The following is a 19,612-nucleotide window of genomic DNA, read 5'->3' as shown; positions in this document are numbered from 1 at the left end:
ATGCACATCTAATATGTAAGATGCAGCAGTGGGTTTCTATAAAGTTGTTGATGTAAATACATGTAATTGTATGGAAGCCTGTGTGCTGCATATTCTGGTATTAGTGACCATGTTACATTTAATTGGTTACATTTCTCCACTTGACCTACATGTTATGTGTAAAAATTGATGGATTAATGAATGATTTCATAGACCAAAGTCTGACTTCCTTGGAATGTATAACCAGATAGGTGTGCCAATAGTGGCTTTGTGTCTCATCCTAGTGACACAAACAAAATACTCCCATTAATCCCCACATGTGCAAATTAAGCCAATAGCAAGTTTGCACATGTGTATTTATTAGCCTGGTTGTGTCATGTAAAGAAGACATGCATAGTCATGTGTTCCTCTGGACACCAGCTTTGCTTGTTAATGATTTGGTAAAGTTTCCTCCTACCTATTATGCACAGGTGGCTATGCAAACAGCAGGCTGGAGGCTACAGACCTCCAAACCTGTTGTGAGAAGCAATACAGTGGGAGACTACACACGCTCTTATCGAACTCATAACAGATGTCTGCTGCTTCCCACACCTATATTTATTTTCCCCTTTTTTATTGGTCCTAATAATTTGCAATCTCCCGCAAAGACTGGACACAAACACTTCATCAAAGTTAACAAGGATGCATAGTTTGGGATTTCACGAGGCGTATGTAGTGCCGTTAACAGCTCCTCTATTAACCCGTTTCTTCTTTTGCTGAGAGGTTTTTGGCATTGAGTTATTAATTTTTAAAACACTACTTAATTCACTCAAGAAGCAATGGGAACTGCTGGAACTGTTTTAGAATGTTTTGATACTTGGCTACGAGATTCATCTTTACTTTCACTGTTCGATTCAGCAACAAGAAGCAATGGGAATTGCTGGAACTGTTTTAGAATGTTTTTATACTTGGCTATGAGATTCATCTTTACTTTCACTGTTCGATTCAGCAACATTTCTGTTTGACAGATCTCATTTCACTTGTATCAGTAACCTACTGTATTGTCAAGTTAATGTCCAAGCTAACCTTCCTCCAACTTTGCCGGACAATCTCAGTCTTATCTCTCAGTGCACCCCCCTTCCTGTCACACGTTGTGATGTTGATGAGGCTCCATTATAGTAATGTCAGGGGTATTCTGCAAGCCTGTGAGCTTCTGAATTGGATTTAGCACAGGATGACAAGGGGAAGAGGCATTAGGCAGTGTGCTGCTGGGACAGTAGTCGTTGAATTACAACAGTGTGTGCACATGTTTCGGCCTGCTCCTTGGCTACAATTCTCATGTACTGATTTACAGTGCTGCTGATGCCCCGGTGATGCTGCTGCTGATTAAGTGGAGACAGCTGTGCCTTCTAGGTTTGCTGCTTATCTTGTACCAGCAGAACAAAAAGGGATGAGGTATTCATAAAAAAGTCATTTTGGGACTGCGGAAGCAACTTTGGCAGACCTACAGAACCTTGCACAGGCATTAAACGTACTTGCTCGATCTCATTGTATCCCCGTAATGGCTGCTGTGGTTTGGCTTTTTAGCTCTAACGCTGTTCTCATCTGCTTGCGTATGTTTCAGGAAAGATAACAGTCTTGTCTTTTTAATTTGTATTCCAAAATAGATCTGGAGGATTGGCATGTAGTAAATGGATCCTCCTGACTGACATCACTCACATATACTCTTATAGGAAAATATTTGAGTGATGTCCTGTAAATATCAGCCTGAATTCTGTGAAGTTGGTAGTGTAGTAGGGATGGGTGCCTTTTACAATTAAACTAATAGGGTAACAATTCCAATTACCTGCGTCTATAAGTATTTTTTTCATTCAACATTGAGCTGATAATGATAACTCTGTTGCCCAGTTGTTTTATCTTTGCTTTTTGTGTGTCTCATTTGCAAGTATGCACTCATTTCAGTTTGTCCTCAGTGTTACGCTATAGCCAGGAATTAGTCTTTGCCATTAAGTTGAATGTGCCAATCTTGTCCTTTGTTGAGCCCTAAAACGTTTTTGCTTGTAAGTATTGTATTTATTACGCACCAGTTGTTTGATTTGATTGCCAAATTTGGAGGTGTTGAAATAATCAGTAACATGTACTGTATATGGCAAAACGAGTATACATTTGCATTAAGCTTGCTTTAAAAGTGGAGCCTTGCTTTTTGAGCGCTTTTCTGTTGCTGCATGGAAAATTGCAAAATTATCTACAGTAGAGGTAGTCCATGCAGTTTGATTTAACGTGAATCGGTTCTCAGTCGCACAGATGGAATTTGGTCGTTATCTAAATAAAACAACCAAATTCAGTACCCATCCTTGTCGGAGAAGACAAAGCAACTACTTCTGATTGGCTCATTCTTGGAACTTATTAGAAGATTGTCCTAAGGTTATATAATTATTTTAGCAACTAGTGTGTAAGAGGATGATTTAATTGTCAGTTTTTTATTGTCAGTTATAGTGTTTTAGAGGAGGTACCTAAAGTAATTTTCTACTGATGGCCTGTAATGTGGATTCATTACCAACCACTGTCCCCTAATTGGTTTGGTTTGTGCCGTACCGTCCATAGGTCATGTATTGCGCATGGGTCAAAACCCAGATAACACCAAATAGACAAAAGTATTGGGATGTGTGTAGAAGCTGTGCAACAACACTATATCTGCTTCAAGTTTTGTTTTGTTTTGTTTGTGAAAGGTGTGTCCTGTGCACAGTGGGCTACTTTTGTGCACAAACTCCTTAACATTTAGGACTCTTTCATTTCTCGAGGTCTCTTGTAATGCTACTTGTTTGTAACGTATGCACCACAGCTGTTGTGGCCAGCTGGGTTGGTCGTGAAAAGTAAGAGGGCAGGCGATAGTGAAGCAATTGTGGTTTGCTTGTTGGAACATGTATGCAAAGTGGCACAAGTGTATATTTGTGTGACAGAGTCCGTGCATATACATGTAACAGTTTAGGCGGGCTACTGCTTTTTTAGTTTTAACTACTTGTGTTGTATAGTATCAGGAGCGGTTTTAAACAGAAGCTGGAGAATGTGCATGAAAGTAGACCTCATAACATTTCCATCATCTGTAAAACAGTTTGTGTTGAAGAACACATATATGTTACACAGGATCACTATTTTAAATTTGTTTTAAGTAGCCATTGTTTGAAGGTTTGCCTTAGTTGTGTTTGTGCTTTTAATGTTTGTCCAGCAACGTGTTCATCTACAAGTATTACTGAGGCCACGTTTTCGGAAAGCTAAGGACCGGGGTTGGCGGACTTCTACCTTCATTATTATTTTTACTTTGTGTTCAATGTCAACGTAACATATTTATATGTTTACCTCACTAAATGAATAACACAGTTCTAAATAAAGCCATAAAGTCACATACAGTACGTGTCAAAGATTTTCTGGATCAACTTCAAAAGCTCTAATCATCCATCCATCCATCCATTTTCTACCACTTATTCCCTTCGGGGTCGCGGGGGGCGCTGGAGCCTATCTCAGCTACAATCGGGCAGAAGGCGGTGTACACCCTGGACAAGTCGCCACCTCATCGTAGGGCCAACACAGATAGACAATATTCACACTCACATTCACACACTAGGGCCAATTTAGTGTTGCCAATCAATCTATCCCCAGGTGCATGTCTTTGGAGGTGGGAGGAAGCCGGAGTACCCGGAGGGAACCCACGCAGTCAATCAAGGATTTTCTATATGAGGGGAAGTGGTCTGATGTTTTTTTAAGAATCGAATCTGCTGCAAAAAGGTGTTTGTCAAAGTTGCATTGTTTTCCAAAAGTTTTAATTTACCAATCTCATTAGACTGTTCTCATCCAGTAGGACAAGCAATTTGTGTGCATGCGTTTTGGTGCCTAGCATGCACCAAAACAATACATCAGTATGCCTAGCATACTGATGTATTGTTTCAAGTCAGTTTAACGGCATGAAGAAATGTTCACTTTTCAACATGTAAACATACTGTAAGTGCGTGTGGGGGTGTGCAAGTGTGTGAAGATGGCTGGGGGGTAGGGTGTACCGGTGGTCTTGCTGCTTCTGGGGAAAGTGAAAAAGGAGGCAAAAAGACAGTGGTTAACAGATGGAGTTGAACAGCTGCCAGGTCAGTCATTCCACAGCTCTGCAGCGATGACCTCCATGTCACCCGACTATACAACCCTATTTCCTTATTATGTTTATTACAGATAAACACCAGCATGCCTGCTTCCTCTTCTCCACTGTTTTAGAAAAAATACAATCATTTTTGCACATGTGATTTTCACACGGCTCTAAGTGGGCTTGTAAGGGGTCGGACCAGGTTTTCTTTACTTGAGAGCCTGTATATGTTTCTATTGCCAGACAGTCTGTGGCAGCTTGTCCCACATGTGCCCAGCGCTGGTCTCGGCCCTGTGGCCTGCCCTGATCTGGTTCGGCGAATGAAGCATCTGCTGCCTTTTATGGCAAAGAGTTGACTTACCAAGAACAAATGAGCTATGTGTGTTCAACGAAGATAGACATGCACGTATGAGGAGCGGAATTCTGGCATTGAGGAAGTTTTATTTATCCTAAAATAAACTAGTAGCTCCATAAATGCACCTTCCCTCACCACACAAAAATATGCTAGTCGAGTAGAAGGTGTTGAAAATGATGAAATTACAGAAGCAGGAAATAGCTTTGTGAAACTGAATGTTTTCTGAAGGAAAGAAGGAGTGGGGGGGTATGTAATAGGACCAACAGAAGCTAAGGACCTTATTAGCAAAGTCTGTAAAAAGTTGTGAGAGTTATGGTATCTATGGATGAAGCTCTTTGCTCTGCTGAAGCCCTTTCACATGACAGAACATAAAGCCACAAGAATCATATGAAACTGTCCGTATCCCCGTTTTAGTATTCTTTTTTTTTTTTTACGCAGTGGTAAGAAAGACGCAAAAACAGAAAAAGTAGGAATGTCTGAAGAGGCAATTGCAATTATTCAAAACAAGGTGAGCGAGATTACAGGTCAAAGAGTGACATTAATGTCAGTTAACAGCTAAAAGATGAAGGCAAAGGGCAAGCACAGATGAAAAGAAAGGGCAGGAATGAGGCCCAAGGCCGTGACTCTGAACAATGGGCTGTTTAGTCAGGTGACGAGAGAAGAAGGGGGAGACCTTCAAATAAGAAATTTAAAGGGCATGACATAAATAGTAAAGTTGCTTGTCATTAACATAGCCTGCAATGTCACCTGCCTTGGATTTTTGCCAGTGTCCTCTGTAGACCCCAAAATGATTATCACCCAACCAGCAGTTTGTGTCTTTGTAGAAAATAGGTAAATGTTTGTAATTTGATTCAAAGTAAAGTAATACAAAGAGGTGAAATCCAAAACATTAGCAAGTGCACCTTCCCTCACCACACAAAAATATGCTAGACGAGTAGAAGGTGTTGAAAATGATGAAATTACAGAGGCAGGAGATAGCTTTGTGAAACTGAATGTTTTCTGAAGGAAAGGAGTGGGCGGTAGGCAATAGGACCAACAGAAGTTAAGGACCTTAGCAAAGTCTTTAAAAAGTTGTGAGAGTTATGGTATCTATGGATGAAGCTCTGGCATCTGAGTAAATGTCCTCCTGTTGACATGCTTTTCCTTATTTGCTGTGGTGCAATGGAGGGAAAACGCTTCCTGGTGAGGAGCCCTGAACTACATTTTGCCAAGAGACCTCGTGTTCTGCAGTCATGTCATGTTTTCCAAGTGTTTATTAGTTCCCATGGATATCAGCCTTGCTTGTGTCGATTATTAGTTTCACTCCATCTGCTCTCATTCCTTCACTGTATCCATCCTGAATATCTCTCTTTTGGTTGTAATGCCCCCTTTACTAGTTTTTGTCAACACAGGGGCCTTCCAGGGCAGAGCTTGAGTGAAAGAGAGGGGCAGAAAAAAGGTTTAGTGCTAGAAATGTCTCTCATGTGTCCCATAGTTGAATCTGCAAACAGGAGAGAAACAGGTGATCTGAGCATGTGACAAAGTAATCATCAGGGTGTTGGTTCAAAAGCACAGGCAAGCCCAAATTATGATATGCATTGGTAACTTCATTGAGAAAACTGAAAAACATTTCTCCTTTTTAAAGAAACCTTGACTGACTAAGCCGGCAGTATGATGAATGAGTAAAACATCGATCCCTATTATTTAACCATTATGCAAGCTGTTAAGGTACTTCTCAGTATGATGCAGTGTGGTTCTAAAAGACTGATATTCAACTGGTGGGTCACAGGTCTTTGCCTGGTAGAGATGTGACATTGGCGGATGAATCAAGTCTTTTGAATGACTCTTAAGTAAACAATGACAACAGATTTGCAGTTGCAATTTGTACATTATCAAGCCGTTCTTACTCGTGCATCTCAATAAGTTTGAATATTGTGCAAGTTATTTCATTTCAGGAGTTTAAGACAAAGATACAAATTAAAGGTTCAGGAAATGTTTCTTATTTTTGATATAATAAATACATTCTTGAAATATTCAATTTTTCGGGGTGATGGTAGGTTCCGCAGCCAAACGGAGAACCACTGTTCTATGTCTTACTGCAACCTAATGATAAATGTAATATTAAGCTAATACTTCAGACATTGTCAATCAAAATTGAGCCTTTTTATGTTTGCATTGGCCTTTGGAGTTGCAGATGTACCAAATAGTGTACGGATGGGATATATTTTGTAGGCATTACTACCCCAGACGAATTGGCTTCTGTTTATTTGTCTCACTCCAGTATCAAGTCTTTTAACCTTTGACCCAAGATTGCACTGTCTGCAGCGCTACAGAGTGGGTTGTGGATCCGGGGGAGGTTCTAGCCCAAGAAGTGAAGCAAGTGTGATGTGACATCCCTGTGCTAAAACTAGCGATGAAAGTACAAGAGCTTCAGATCTGACTTTGGGTTAGAGGTCAGACTAAAAGGTCTACACAGGGCTCTTTGTTTAGTCTCTGTAAATTGGTGTGAATCCACTGTTGCAAAATGTTGATGTGTTTGGGATGATCTGTCTGTCAACTGCTATATTTATTTAACAAGATTATTTATGATTTTCCAGAATCTAAATATGGTTTTATGAACCTGTAAACTTGCAAAATGTTCATCTTTCTTGCTGTAATTTGCTGCATTAAAGCTACTGTACAAATGTATTTCTTATATTCTTGTCTTTTTAGTACTGTATCTGTCATGATCGTTCATGACCTGTGTATTTGTCAAGCGCTTTCCTGTCTTCCTATATTCTCAACAACTTCACCTCTGACTTGAGGACTGTTTCTTCTCACTTGCTCTTGATTAGTGATTAGGTAACCTACCAGTCCCTAATCACTAATCAGGGGGATTGTCGAGTACTGTTAATAGTAATGATGTCTTTAGATTTTTGCCTGCCTCGTCCAGAGTAAAAAAAAAAAAATTCTGCACTTCTCTTATCGTCTCTGCCTTTTTGTGTCACGCCGTCAACATTCAAGCACAACTGAAACAATATCGTGACATTTCCTTTTGTTCTGTTTGACAGGAAGTCAAAGACAAAACCAAATGGAAAAAAGCCTCCAGCAGAAGAGAAGAAGCAGTACTTGGAGCCAGAGTTCACAAAGATCCGAGTGGTGGACTTCGACCTCAAGGAGCTGGTGGTACTGCCCCGAGAGATAGACCTCAATGAATGGCTAGCCAGCAACAGTAAGTTTGAAGTCATTTGATATCGGAATACACGCGTGTACACTAAATGAACAAAAGTAAAATTAGTTAATCAGTCACATGTTGGACTTGACCCATTAGTTGCTATTCAAAATGGGACCAGCGGGCCAATTTAGGCCCGTTGTGTTATTTGGATTGGCCCGCCAAAGGGTTCCTACCAAGTTTAAAACATCATTCTGACCTCTGTTAGGCTGGCAAATCATTGCATGTCTGTAAAAATGTCAGTAGATTTTACAGTAAAAAGGTAGCAGGTCAGTCGCCAGAATTTTGCAGCAAAAATAACGATGGTACCATTTTTCAATATACAGTACAGTGTAATACACTGTAAATAAAAAAGGCCATAGATTTAACGATATGAAATTGGCAGCTCAGTCACCAGAATTTAACAGAAGATTGGTAGTGGTACAGTTTTCCTATTTACAGTAATATTGAGTAAAAAACACTGCAAGTTTTACACTAAAATTCTGGTGAATGAGCTGCCAGTTTTTTTTTTTTACTGTAAAATATACAGGGTTTTTTTACAGGCTAATTAGTTGCATTTCAATTTGAGACCCCTCCTCTACGGTAAAGTTGTGACTTTTTGACGCTCTATGGAGAAGGATATTCTTGGTCGCTATGCTTTGCCCACGTCCTATAATGAAAACCTAAACACTTAAAAATGTTGCATCCTCCATATTTCTAATCTGTCCTAATAAAGTTTAAAAACAATCAGAGGAAATATCTAGGAGGAACTGGTTACAGAACAACACCTAGAAATGGTAAAAATCTGCAGAAAATGATCTTTTTTGAATGTTTTGAGGTTAAAAATTAACATAAATGACGCAGAGTTGTATGCTAACTGAATTAGGCACACAACTGTGACAATCTCTATACCTTATAATTAATTAATGTCGGTATTAGGCTAAATTCCTCACTCATGGTGTTGCATTGTAAAAATCACTGTTTGACCCGTGGAAAAAAGGCACATTTTCACTTTGGCCCTTGGAGGCAAAATATTTGGGCACCCCTGTTCTAAAATCTCAGCATACCAAGACAAAATAGACAATTATATGCTTTCCACTTTGTCAAAGTCCACAAAGACATGGTTTGATGGGTTTTCTGTCTTAAGAACCCCACTAAGCTACACAGAGCCCTGACCTCAACCCCATCAAACACCTTTGGGATGAAGGCTAATAGAAAGCTATGCCAACTTCATTAACCCTCTCAAGTGCTCTCATGGATAGACGGGATAACAGTCCCACATTCCCGAAATGTTGTGAAAAGCCTTTCTATAATACTAGACTCTACAATGGTGGGGATCAAATCTATATTTTAATCATTTTTCAGTTCCCGTGGGAGTGACAACCAAGTGCCCCGATACTGTCCATATAGAGTAGTTTAATGAGGCCAGGTAAAAAAAAACAAGGCAATGGATTATCTGGAAATGTAAAACAATGGAAAGTGAGACCGTCAGCCAACAGAAGCCGTTAGAGGTGCAGCAGCAGTTACAGAGTCCAACTTTAACACGATCCAGACATGGCACAGTATTTTCCTGTTCCTAACAACACCACACTGTTCTCTCAAACACCATCTCTTACTGTCGGTCTTGTTTACACTTTTTTTGCCGCCTTTAAATTTTTCAGTTGTTATATGAGCATCATTTGGAAAGTTATATAAACCCACTTGGCCCAAACTACTTGATTGATAAACTGATAGACTTTATTTTGTCTTTCTCCCTGACTCTGTTTTAAATATATATGTTTGAACATGTTTACATTCTTTTTATAGGACGTTAGAAGTTATATAATAGGCTACCGTATTTGGACTTGTGACTACTGATATGTTTTAACATCAAGTCAAACGATGTGCTTTACCTCTTAGTTTGCTTCTTAACCAGTCCCATAGTGTCTTGTGATAGTTTGCAAACAATCTAAATTAACATAATATTTTCCAATATTTCCTTGGTCTGGAACAATATTTACACTATTCGCCATGTGTGAGCAACCCACGCTTATTGTAGCAAGATAAGAGTGAGTCACATTGCACGGTCGCATGAGTAGTTTTCTTACACTGCAGTGGACCACCAACTAATGCGAGAGTCAAGCAGGTACATATTCTCATGAAACCATTTAGTAGTTGCAGTAACAAAACAGCACGTAAAACGCAAGTGGGTTGGCTGTGTGGAGATCATTATTTTCACAAACATAATTTTTTTGCAACACATGAGCATCGGCAACCTGCTGCTTGAGAAGTGGGGTCAGATTTTACATGAAAACATCAGATGAACGTCTGTGACATTTTTAGATGCTCTAACAAGTTAAATGCCAAAACTACAGTCACTTTTTTGGGTGTTTGATGTGCTGGTTTACTGAGTACCATTGCCGCTTGTCACTGATGTCGGTGACACATGCCTGACAGTTCAGTGGAGGACATGTCATGCACAAACGTGCTTCTTCCATGACCTCACCTTTAATAAATCAGTTGCTCAAAGAAAACATGATCATGTGCAGCAGATGATGTAGCATGACTAACGATGACCTCTTTTTTTCCCGTAGCGACTACATTCTTCAATCTTGTCAACTTGCAGTACAGCACCATCTCAGAGTTCTGCACTGGGGACAGCTGCCAAGCCATGACGGCATGCAACACGTGAGTTATAGCTTCTACTTTGAGCCTAAGAGTACTGTGCAACTTTCCGTTCCAGTTTCAAAACATGTGGACCTGTGCGATAAATAGATTTTATCGATAACTTCTTGGGCTTTTTTTCCAGACTGTTTAAAGAAAATAAATAAATAAATTATCTCCTCTTGCTCATATTTTTTACCCCCAGGAGCTTACGTAGCCTTCACTGTTAACTTTTGTTCACTTCCTGTTCTCAATCTGTTCACAACATACTCCATATATTATATTATTCTAAAAAATAAATAACAAATAGTGAAATAAGTTGTATTTCATATAGTGAGATTAATAAGATTATTAATAAATTCATGGTTCTTCCTCTTGGTACTTTGTAAACACTGAGTTTGAACAGTTTCTTAAACTGGATCATATTAGTACATTGTTTGATTTCTTTACTTAATCCATTCAAAAAAAAAATCCACATACTGATATACTAAAGGTTTTAGGTGTTGTATGTGCATACAAATGCATTAGTAAAGAGAAATTTGTTGCACATTCTTGGGTAATAGGTTATAATTTGCATAATTTAAACAGTTTGCAAATTCACTATATCGTAGAATTTCAATATTTTTGATTTAATAAATAAAGGGTGTGAATGTTCTCTATATCTTACATTATGTATCATTTTAACTGATCTTTTCTGTAACACATTTAGTGACTGAAACATACTTTTGTAGTTATTTCCCCATATTTCTGCACAATAACTCAGATATGGTAACACTAGCGAGCAGCAGTACATATTTTGCCTCCTTATGTTGTATATTTTTTATGAGATTTCCAGTTCATTTTATCATCAATTGTTACACACAGAAATGGGATTTAATTTACTCTTTCAATGGGGGGGGGGGGGGGGTGTAATGTAGCTCGGAAGAGTTAGGGATGCATGGGATTCTGGGTATTGGTTCTGTTGTGTTTATGTTGTGTTATGGTGCGGATGTTCTCCCGAAATGTGTTTGTCATTCTTGTTTGGTGTGGGTTCACAGTGTGGCGTATATTAGTAAGAGTGTTAAAGTTGTTTATACGGCCACCCTCAGTGTGACCTGTATGGCTGTTGACCAAGTATGCCTTGCAGTCACTCATGTGTGTCTGCAGAAGCCTCATATAACATGTAACTGGGCTGGCACGCTGTATGTACAGGTTGTAGAGGGCGCTGAAGGCAGTGCCATCATGGCACGCCCTTATTATTGTTGTTTGGGTGAAAATCAGCAGACATTCAAGGAAATAGTTGCCCTGAAGTTCGGGAGTCTCCCGGAAAAATTGGGAGGGTTGGCAAGTATGACGCTGTGAAGCGCCATTCATATAAAACTCGCGGGCCGCACTAACATTACATTTTCATATTAAGGTGCGGGCTGTGTGTCTGAGACCCCTGGTTTATACGTAGCACAAAGCAAAAAAAAACTTTATATGCAGTGTTATTTCATTTTAAATTTCAAAAGAGTTTTGTGGCTCCCATTGTTTTCTTTAATTTGTGAAATGGGTCAAAATGGCTCTTTGAGTGGTAAAGGTTGCCGACCCCTGCACTAGCTTTATGTATTGCTTCCTGTTGGTTAAGTATCTTCTTACCCAGTTCAAGAACAACTCTCTAAAGCCATACTCTTCAAATTTTTTGATTAAAATGTTATGATTATTTGGTCAAATGCTTTCATTAAATTCATAAATACTGCCACTGCACACTGTTAACCATCTATTGCATTGGTAATTTATTTCGTTATTTTGGTTAAAGCCATCAATGTTGAAATAGTAGCTGTGTATTCATATTGGTTTTCTGTCTTTTTTCCTTTGTTTATTAAATTGTCCAATCTGTTATTGAACATTTTTTTAATAACTTTAGAAAATTGTGGAAGGAAATAAACAGGTCTGTAATTTGTAAATTGGTGTTTGTCTCTAGTTTTATAACTCGCTACAAATGTAGCTATTTTAATTTTCGTTGTGAATTTGCCTGTTTGAAATGATAGATTACTGATATACATTAATGGTCCTGAAATCTCTTCAATAACCTTTTTTTATTGTTTTCATATCAATTCCATTACAATCAATTGAGGTTTTGGATTTGCAATTATTCACAATTTTAACTATTCCCTCTTGTGTCACGTCCGTGAGGAACATTGAGTTGGGATTTCTATCTATGGTGTCATTGAAGTCCTTAACTGAAACTAGGTCTGGAACCCTTTCCTCCAAATTTGGTCCAATATTTAAGAAGTAATTATTAAAGCTTTCAATTACTTCCTTCTTGTTGTTTTTGTTTACGTTTCCATTTGAGAAGTATTGAGGGTACTCCCATTTTGAATAATGCTATTGAGAACGCCCCATATGGCATTAATCATGTATATACGCAGATTAATTACACAACTTATTTTCATACTACATGCTCCTTTACCTTAACTGTGGTTGCTGGTTGGTGGGCTTGCTGGCTAATTTCACTCCATTTGGAAAACTGTATTAATTTGTTTTTTTAAAGAAATAATTGCTGTGCACTTAAAATATGTTCCAATGGGACATTCTGACAATAAAATTGCATTTTTGTCCAAATATCAGGTTCTTTTTTTAAGTTAATTTATATTATGCAAGCGAGTAATAACCTGGGATTCTTAATGATTCAAATTCAGAAGTGTGATTAATGTGATCAAACAATTGAATTATTTGACAGCTTTAGTTTAAAGCAACATTTAAAGGCAGTGCAAGTGTACAATAGGTTAACAAATAATGTCAATGCAGTAGTTGATGTAGTTTTTGTCAATAGTGTGTTCCAAAATGTCAGGCAGAGACTGATTTGTATGTAAATCACTTCAAATTTGCCACAAGAATCCTGCAATTCCAGACACCCAGAAATAATAACACACAATGTGTTTGTATGTTGTATGTAATTAATAAGTTATGTGTCTAATACTAAGTTGTTAATGTACCTTCTGTCATCTAGTGGGAGAAAATGTATTTGTTCTGCCTGTCACTATATGGCTTGCAAAGACATATAAACAAATATACCTTATTTGTAGTAAACACATAATTTAGTCAATATAATCAAGTGAAAGTGGATAATTTTCTGCACCTGATGGATGATCTATCACAACACACAATTATTGCCACAATTATTGTTGTCTGCATTATGGTCAAAACAGACCCCACAGTCTAGCTTTAGATTTGCAGCATGCAGCTTCAGTACATTGCAATCAGCCATCTATTAACATAAGAGGTGCTTTTTTAACTCTTTGAGAAGGTGCAAAATTATTTATCAGGCTTCCTATGGTTAAACATTGCTAAATGAATCACCCATTCTGCTGTAGTATTGATAGAAATAAGCATAGATTTTCCAACACGGAGGAAAAAATTGTGTTTCCGTTAAAACAGTTGTGCTAATTTACGCCTTTCTGAAAGCCTATTCATCCCGTGTTAACAGGGGGGATGTGGCGAAACATAAGTATTTAACTTGTTTACCCTGTCAGGGTGGGGCACCGTCTTTATGTGTGCCTTTGTCTAAAAGAGGAGGCCTTCAGTTAAGTGTGTACTCTGCACGCTGGAAAAACCAGATTACCCCTCAAGAAGACGTCAGTGACAAACAACCTGACTGAGCCGTTCTCTCGTGACTTAACTTTTCAGTCAACAGTCATTTTGCTGCTGCTGTCACCTTAAGCTGCTACTACTAACCCACTGCTCTCCCACACCCTGACAAACGCGCTGTGACTTTATGAAGAGGGCAACATGTGCACCCTCACCACAGAACAAAAAATAGGTATTGTGTAAATGTAACAATAATTTTTCAAGTCATTGTGGGAGTAATCACTCTCGATCTGGCTTAATTGTGCACAACACACCAGTAGGTTGACAATACCTAGAAAAACTACAGTGTGGGGTGACATACTAAAAATAGACATCAATAGATAACATGGTGTGTGTTATTTCTTTATTTCTAGTTGTGTGATGACTTATTTGGAAAACATGGTTTAGCAGACAAAATTACCTATTCCATCTGTCTCATTCCATTCTTTTTGTCATATGAAACTGACTGAATGGGATTTAAAAAAAAACAAAAAAAATACTGCTTACTTTTTGCCTAAAGAGATTTCACACAATTAAAGCTTACAAACCATGACCACCATTAAGATTGCAACCTTCCTCCATTTACCCAGCACCCTGGCCCTTTCCTGCTTGCACAGCTTCTGGCCGCAGTCACAGCAGTGTCAGACTGTCAGTGCCCCTGCCCAAAGACACAGCTCAACACTATTTTAGGAAGAAAACATTTCCATGAGCTATGAGTCTGCACAACCATTTGGGAGTTATTTAAACCCATTATGTGTCTGTGAGAGAGAGTGGGGTGTGTACTTTCAAGCGTGTATTAAAATTATGTTTATTATTTATTCATACAGACTCCCGTAAAAGTCATACTTTTTCATTTTGAAAAAAAAAAAAAAATCCCAATAGGAAATAATAGATCATGGGGCTATGATAAAACCTTTATTAACCTTTAATACGCTATCGGCGATTTTAAGTAGCATTTTAGCATTCTTAACTGACACAAGTGTAAAAAAATAAATCAACCACTGTTAACTGCTCGGTAAATTATTTGATGAATGAAAGAGGCACAATACCTTTATAAAATTGTTACTTCATACACAAGTATCAAAATAAGTTTGCCATCATTAATAGTGAAACAATATCATCTTAACTTTGACGAGTGACAGTTCTTGTAATGACGCCAGGTTGCTTTGAATACAAGTCTGCATACTTACTCTTTTGGATTTGTTGTTAAAGCACCTAAGAAAAAGCAAAACGCCCCAAGTCGCTCAGGCAATCTTTACCGCAGCTCTGTCCCAGTGTTTACATTGCTAAAGATTGTACTCGTGAACGATTCCTTCAAAGGTGATGCACACGCTGGATTTTTGTGACACACATGTAGGAGTTACATGAATTTCAGGATGCATGTCTTGCCAGAACACCGCCTCAAATTTGAGAGAAAAGGAATGGCTAATGATGCTACACACACACACACACACACACACACACACACACACACACACACACACACACACACACACACACACACCGAGCAGAACGACACAAAAAGCTTAACTGCTAAATTTTCGATGTAAAGTGGGCGTGTACGATCCAGATTTCGATGCGATCGATAACTAGTATATAAATGTTAAGTTAAGTTAAAGTACCAATGATTGTCACACACACACACACACACTAGGTGTGGTGAAATTTGTCCTCTGCATTTGACCCATCCCCTTGTTCCACCCCCTGGGAGGTGAGGGGAGCAGTGGGCAGCAGCGGTGCCGCGCTCGGGAGTCATTTTTGGTGATTTAACCCCCAATTCCAACCCTTGATGCTGAGTACCAAGCAGGGATGTAATGGGTCCCATTTTTATAATCTTTGGTATGACTTGGCCGGGGTTTGAACTCACAACCTACCGATCTCAGTTTACAAAGTCGAGGAATAAGTGTCTGGATACAGGAAGGCTTTGAGGGCAAAACCCAAATGATTGAAATGGGAGCCTACAGTTGTTTTTGCTTTTGTTTAGGTATTATGCACTAGTCACTTTTTTTTTTGTTTAAAATAAATACATAAAAATGTGCATTCAATACCACACATCAATACATCATCTGATTTACAATAATACTAGCAAATTTTAAATTTATTAAAAAGAATTTGGTTTAGTAGACAAGTTCTGGAACTTGATAGTATCAAATGTACACCATTGGCTTCACCTGAGTTTGTCTTCACCAGCGTATTTGGGTTTTCCCCAAATGGGGTAATGGAGCGCATTGATGTCTCAAGATCACCTGCCTCATGTTTGTGTCAGCTGCTCCTTCCACAAACATTCTTGTGCAAACACTCACAATGACTCATTTAGACCTCATACGCACGTTGTTGTTCCTCATATTGTTACTTGGCAATGTGCATATGATAATGCTGTGAAAAATGTTTTCCATTTCGGTTTGTCTTCCAGAATATACTACTGGAATGACGAGAAGGGGAAGAAGACAAAGTGCACTGCGCCACAATATGTTGACTTTGTAATGAGTCTTTGTCAAAAACTGGTCACAGATGAGGAAAACTTTCCGACAAAATATGGTAAGGAATTTTTATTTTCAAAAAAGCTGTGACAAAAAACTCTTCCTTTCAATACTTAAAACCCTGTTACATTTCTTACAGTTGGTAAACTTTAGTACAAGTCATTTTTAAGTGTTTTCTTCAGGACTTCATTCTGGAGGTTGGCTACGTTATGATGTAATCGTCAAATTAGCATAATTCGCAAAAGTTAGTAAAAGACACGAAAAGCTAAACAAATATGTTCAAAAACGCAAGCAAACTTTCTTCTACTGCTTCTTCTGAACCGCCTGCCTGTATAGTACAGATTCATATGTCCCCTTTCGTCGCGGTTTACTTGACACATGAAACGTGACAAATTAGGGATACACTATTGTGTTGAATATTTAAAAATGTGTTTTGCGGTAATCTCAACATTGATCACACCGTCAGTTGCTATGTATAATGGTTAATTCCATAAATTTTAGCAGACTTTATTGCTAAATGATTATCCCCCTTCTTCCTCTCACACGAGATCCACCCAGGAATGAGGTCATATGAATCCCTTCCCCACTGTACTGTAAGAGTTCTGTGATTTCCGACACCTGATGTGGTTGCGGCCGACAGCAAGCCACAAACGAAGAGATTGTTAATTGACCACCTCCTCGCCATCCTTACAAAGTCCGGGTAGATATGACAATGATTTTAGATCGGGCAGGGCCAACAGTAGCACCTGGTGCTCGTTGAGAAGAGCGATATGTGCTTTCATTTTAACGTCTCCACCAGATTTGTCGCTAGTTGATGTTCTGGTGGTCTAAGATTTGTCGCTAGTTGATGTTCTGGTAGTCTCAGGAGGGTTTTTATAATTTACTAAATATAGCAACAATGCCACTAAATTGGCAACACTTATAATCCCTTATGCTCTATCTTCTGATTATCTGACAAACCAGGTGCGTTGTAATGTCAATCTATTTGTGGCGGTCCAAATGTGTCTGTGGTGGGCCGCCACATATAAACAAATATATGATCAACACTGGTTTTACACAACTACAGGCAATGCTTGGCAAAGGTGAATTTGTTAGACAGCACCCTCTGCTGGATTCATAGCTGCAGTACTTGTTCCCCCCTGCAATGAGCGCCATCAGACCACTTTCTATTTGTTTCCGTAAAAAAAGTATTAACAATTTCAAAGATGAGCAAATAAACCAATATAGCTGACCCGCAAATAGGTGGTAATCTCCACCTAGGTGTGATAAATCTTGTGTTACCGTGTGTGCTTTTGTGGAGGTTGAAAGTGTGCTCGAATCCTGATTCCTTGTGATCTCTTCCCTCAGGCAGAGAATTTCCCAACTCCTTTGAGTTGCTGGTGAAGAAGATCTGCCGGTACCTGTTCCACGTGCTGGCTCACCTCTACTGGGCGCACTTTAAGGAGACGGTGGCTCTGGACCTGCAGGGCCACTTGAACACTCTGTATGCACATTTCATCGTTTTCGTAAGGGAATTCAACCTGGTGGACCCCAAGGAGACCTGCATCATGGACGACCTGTCTGAAGTCCTGTGCACGCCCCTCCCGCCGCCCTCGACCGCCCCCTCCGCCTCCGCCTCCCCTTCCTCACAAAACCACGTGACGGAGAGATGAGCTGGGGGCGCCGCTGAGACGCCAGCACGTGAGTGATGGAAGATAAGATAGAGAGAAGGAAAGACGGTCTGGTCGCCTTTGTTGGTGCGCCAGCAGGACTTTAGACGCCTTCAACCAAACTTTGTGTATTTCGCTGCAACACCAACCAACCAGTCGGAAGATAAAGGGGGGAGGTTTTTTTTTGCGGGTGTTAGTTTGGGGCGACGGGTTTGTAACGCCAGCAGGAATTGGCGTCAACGTTCCTCACAGGGTCAATTTTCCTTCCATCTTCTCTGCAGCATAAACTAGGAACAAAAAATGTTGGCTATGTTTTATTTGTTTGGTTTTATTTCACTTTTGTTGGAGTTGTTTGCTTTCATTTAGTTGTTTGGTTGGGTTGGCAGCGTGGTTACTGACCCTCCTCATCCTGTACACTTCCTTGGACAGTGTCTGCGCGCCGTGGACCCCTAGCGTTCCTCCGATGGCGTGAGTCACCACCCTGGGCGATATTAGCCAATCCCTGTCTGGGTTGTTTTTGTGGGGGTCAATTTAAGCTCCTCCTACTCAGGACCTGTAAAAGTTTGTCACTGCTGCCAGAGGGGCTTTTCTCTCCCTTCGTGATCCTTTTCAACTCCTCCACTTGTCCTCCATATTGATGCGGTGGAGCCTACTAACCCCTAGAGGGCAGCAAAGACGACGAGCAAGGAGACAAGAGAACATATAAAGATTGTATATTAGATATTTAACCCTATGATCAGAGGAAAGGTGATACTTTATGTCTAGTGGCCGAATAATCTCAGCAGTTTGCCTCCTTTAAGACACACACCTATCCCAGCTGCACAGGAGGACAAAGACATGATGTCATGTCTGCTGGCCCACCCAAGCCAACATGAAGGGGGGAGGAGAGAGAGGTGTTGCATGAAGGCCATGCAAAGTGCACCTTTTTTTTGTTGTTGTTTTTTTTAGTTTTCCACATGTCCCTTTTTAATTGTACTTTTTAAAAAGATCATCAGACAAGTGAGAGAGGAAAACACCTTCTGCTTGGACGGGTTATGTCAGATAGTCTCTATGTGGAGGAGGAATGAGTTTATATATGTCCCTTTTTTAATTTATTTTTAAGTTGGTTTTTTTTGTTTTTTTGCAGGGTTCTTTAGTTCTGGCTCTTGTTTTTATGTATTTTAATTATTAACTAAGTTAAAAGCAATTTAATATTTCAAACTCTGCAGATTATAATCTAATAAAAGAGATAAATGCCAATCTGTCCCATTGTTGTTTTTTTCATGAATGCATTTTTTTAAATTTTTTTTTAATCTAGCCATTCATTTCACACTACTTTTACTGTGCAGGTGAGCTGGAGCCTATCCCAACTGACTCTGGGCAAGTACACTATGGTCAACATGTCACATAAATACATAAAGTAGTCACCGCGCTTCGCTTTTTTATGAAATCCAGCCTTATTCCAAAATGGAATTAATTTATTTTTGTCCTCGAAATTCAACACAAATACCCCATAATGACAATGTGAAAAGGTTATTTAAAATGTGTTTGCAAATGTATTTAAAAAGAAACAACTAAACAATCACATGTACATAAATATTCAGACCCTTTGCTCAATACTTTGTTGATGCACCTTTGGCAGCAATTACAGCCTCAAATCTTTTT

The 19,612-nt window shown here is 39.2% G+C and overlaps 1 protein-coding gene across 4 annotated transcripts in view; it reads left to right on the top strand.

The window, feature by feature from the left end:
- Positions 1-19,227, top strand: part of mob2a (MOB kinase activator 2a) — a 98,478-nt gene extending 79,251 nt beyond the window's left edge. For 3 of the 4 annotated variants that reach the window (XM_061970035.2, XM_061970034.2, XM_061970033.2), the window contains exons 2-5: positions 7,469-7,629; positions 10,182-10,275; positions 16,253-16,377; positions 17,667-19,226. In XM_061970035.2, coding sequence (XP_061826019.1) covers positions 7,469-7,629; positions 10,182-10,275; positions 16,253-16,377; positions 17,667-17,971 — 685 coding nt within the window. In that variant the 3' untranslated portion in view covers positions 17,972-19,226. Of the gene's footprint in view, positions 1-7,468; positions 7,630-10,181; positions 10,276-16,252; positions 16,378-17,666 lie in introns of all 4 variants that reach the window. The other variant, XM_061970036.2, reaches the window with a different exon arrangement.
- Positions 19,228-19,612: the final 385 nt, after the last annotated feature.

This window comes from Nerophis lumbriciformis, linkage group LG10 (assembly GCF_033978685.3).
Source record: "Nerophis lumbriciformis linkage group LG10, RoL_Nlum_v2.1, whole genome shotgun sequence".
Lineage (NCBI taxonomy): Eukaryota > Metazoa > Chordata > Actinopteri > Syngnathiformes > Syngnathidae > Nerophis > Nerophis lumbriciformis.
Note: the sequence above shows the minus strand (reverse complement) of the source record. Positions and strands in the feature narration are given on the sequence as shown.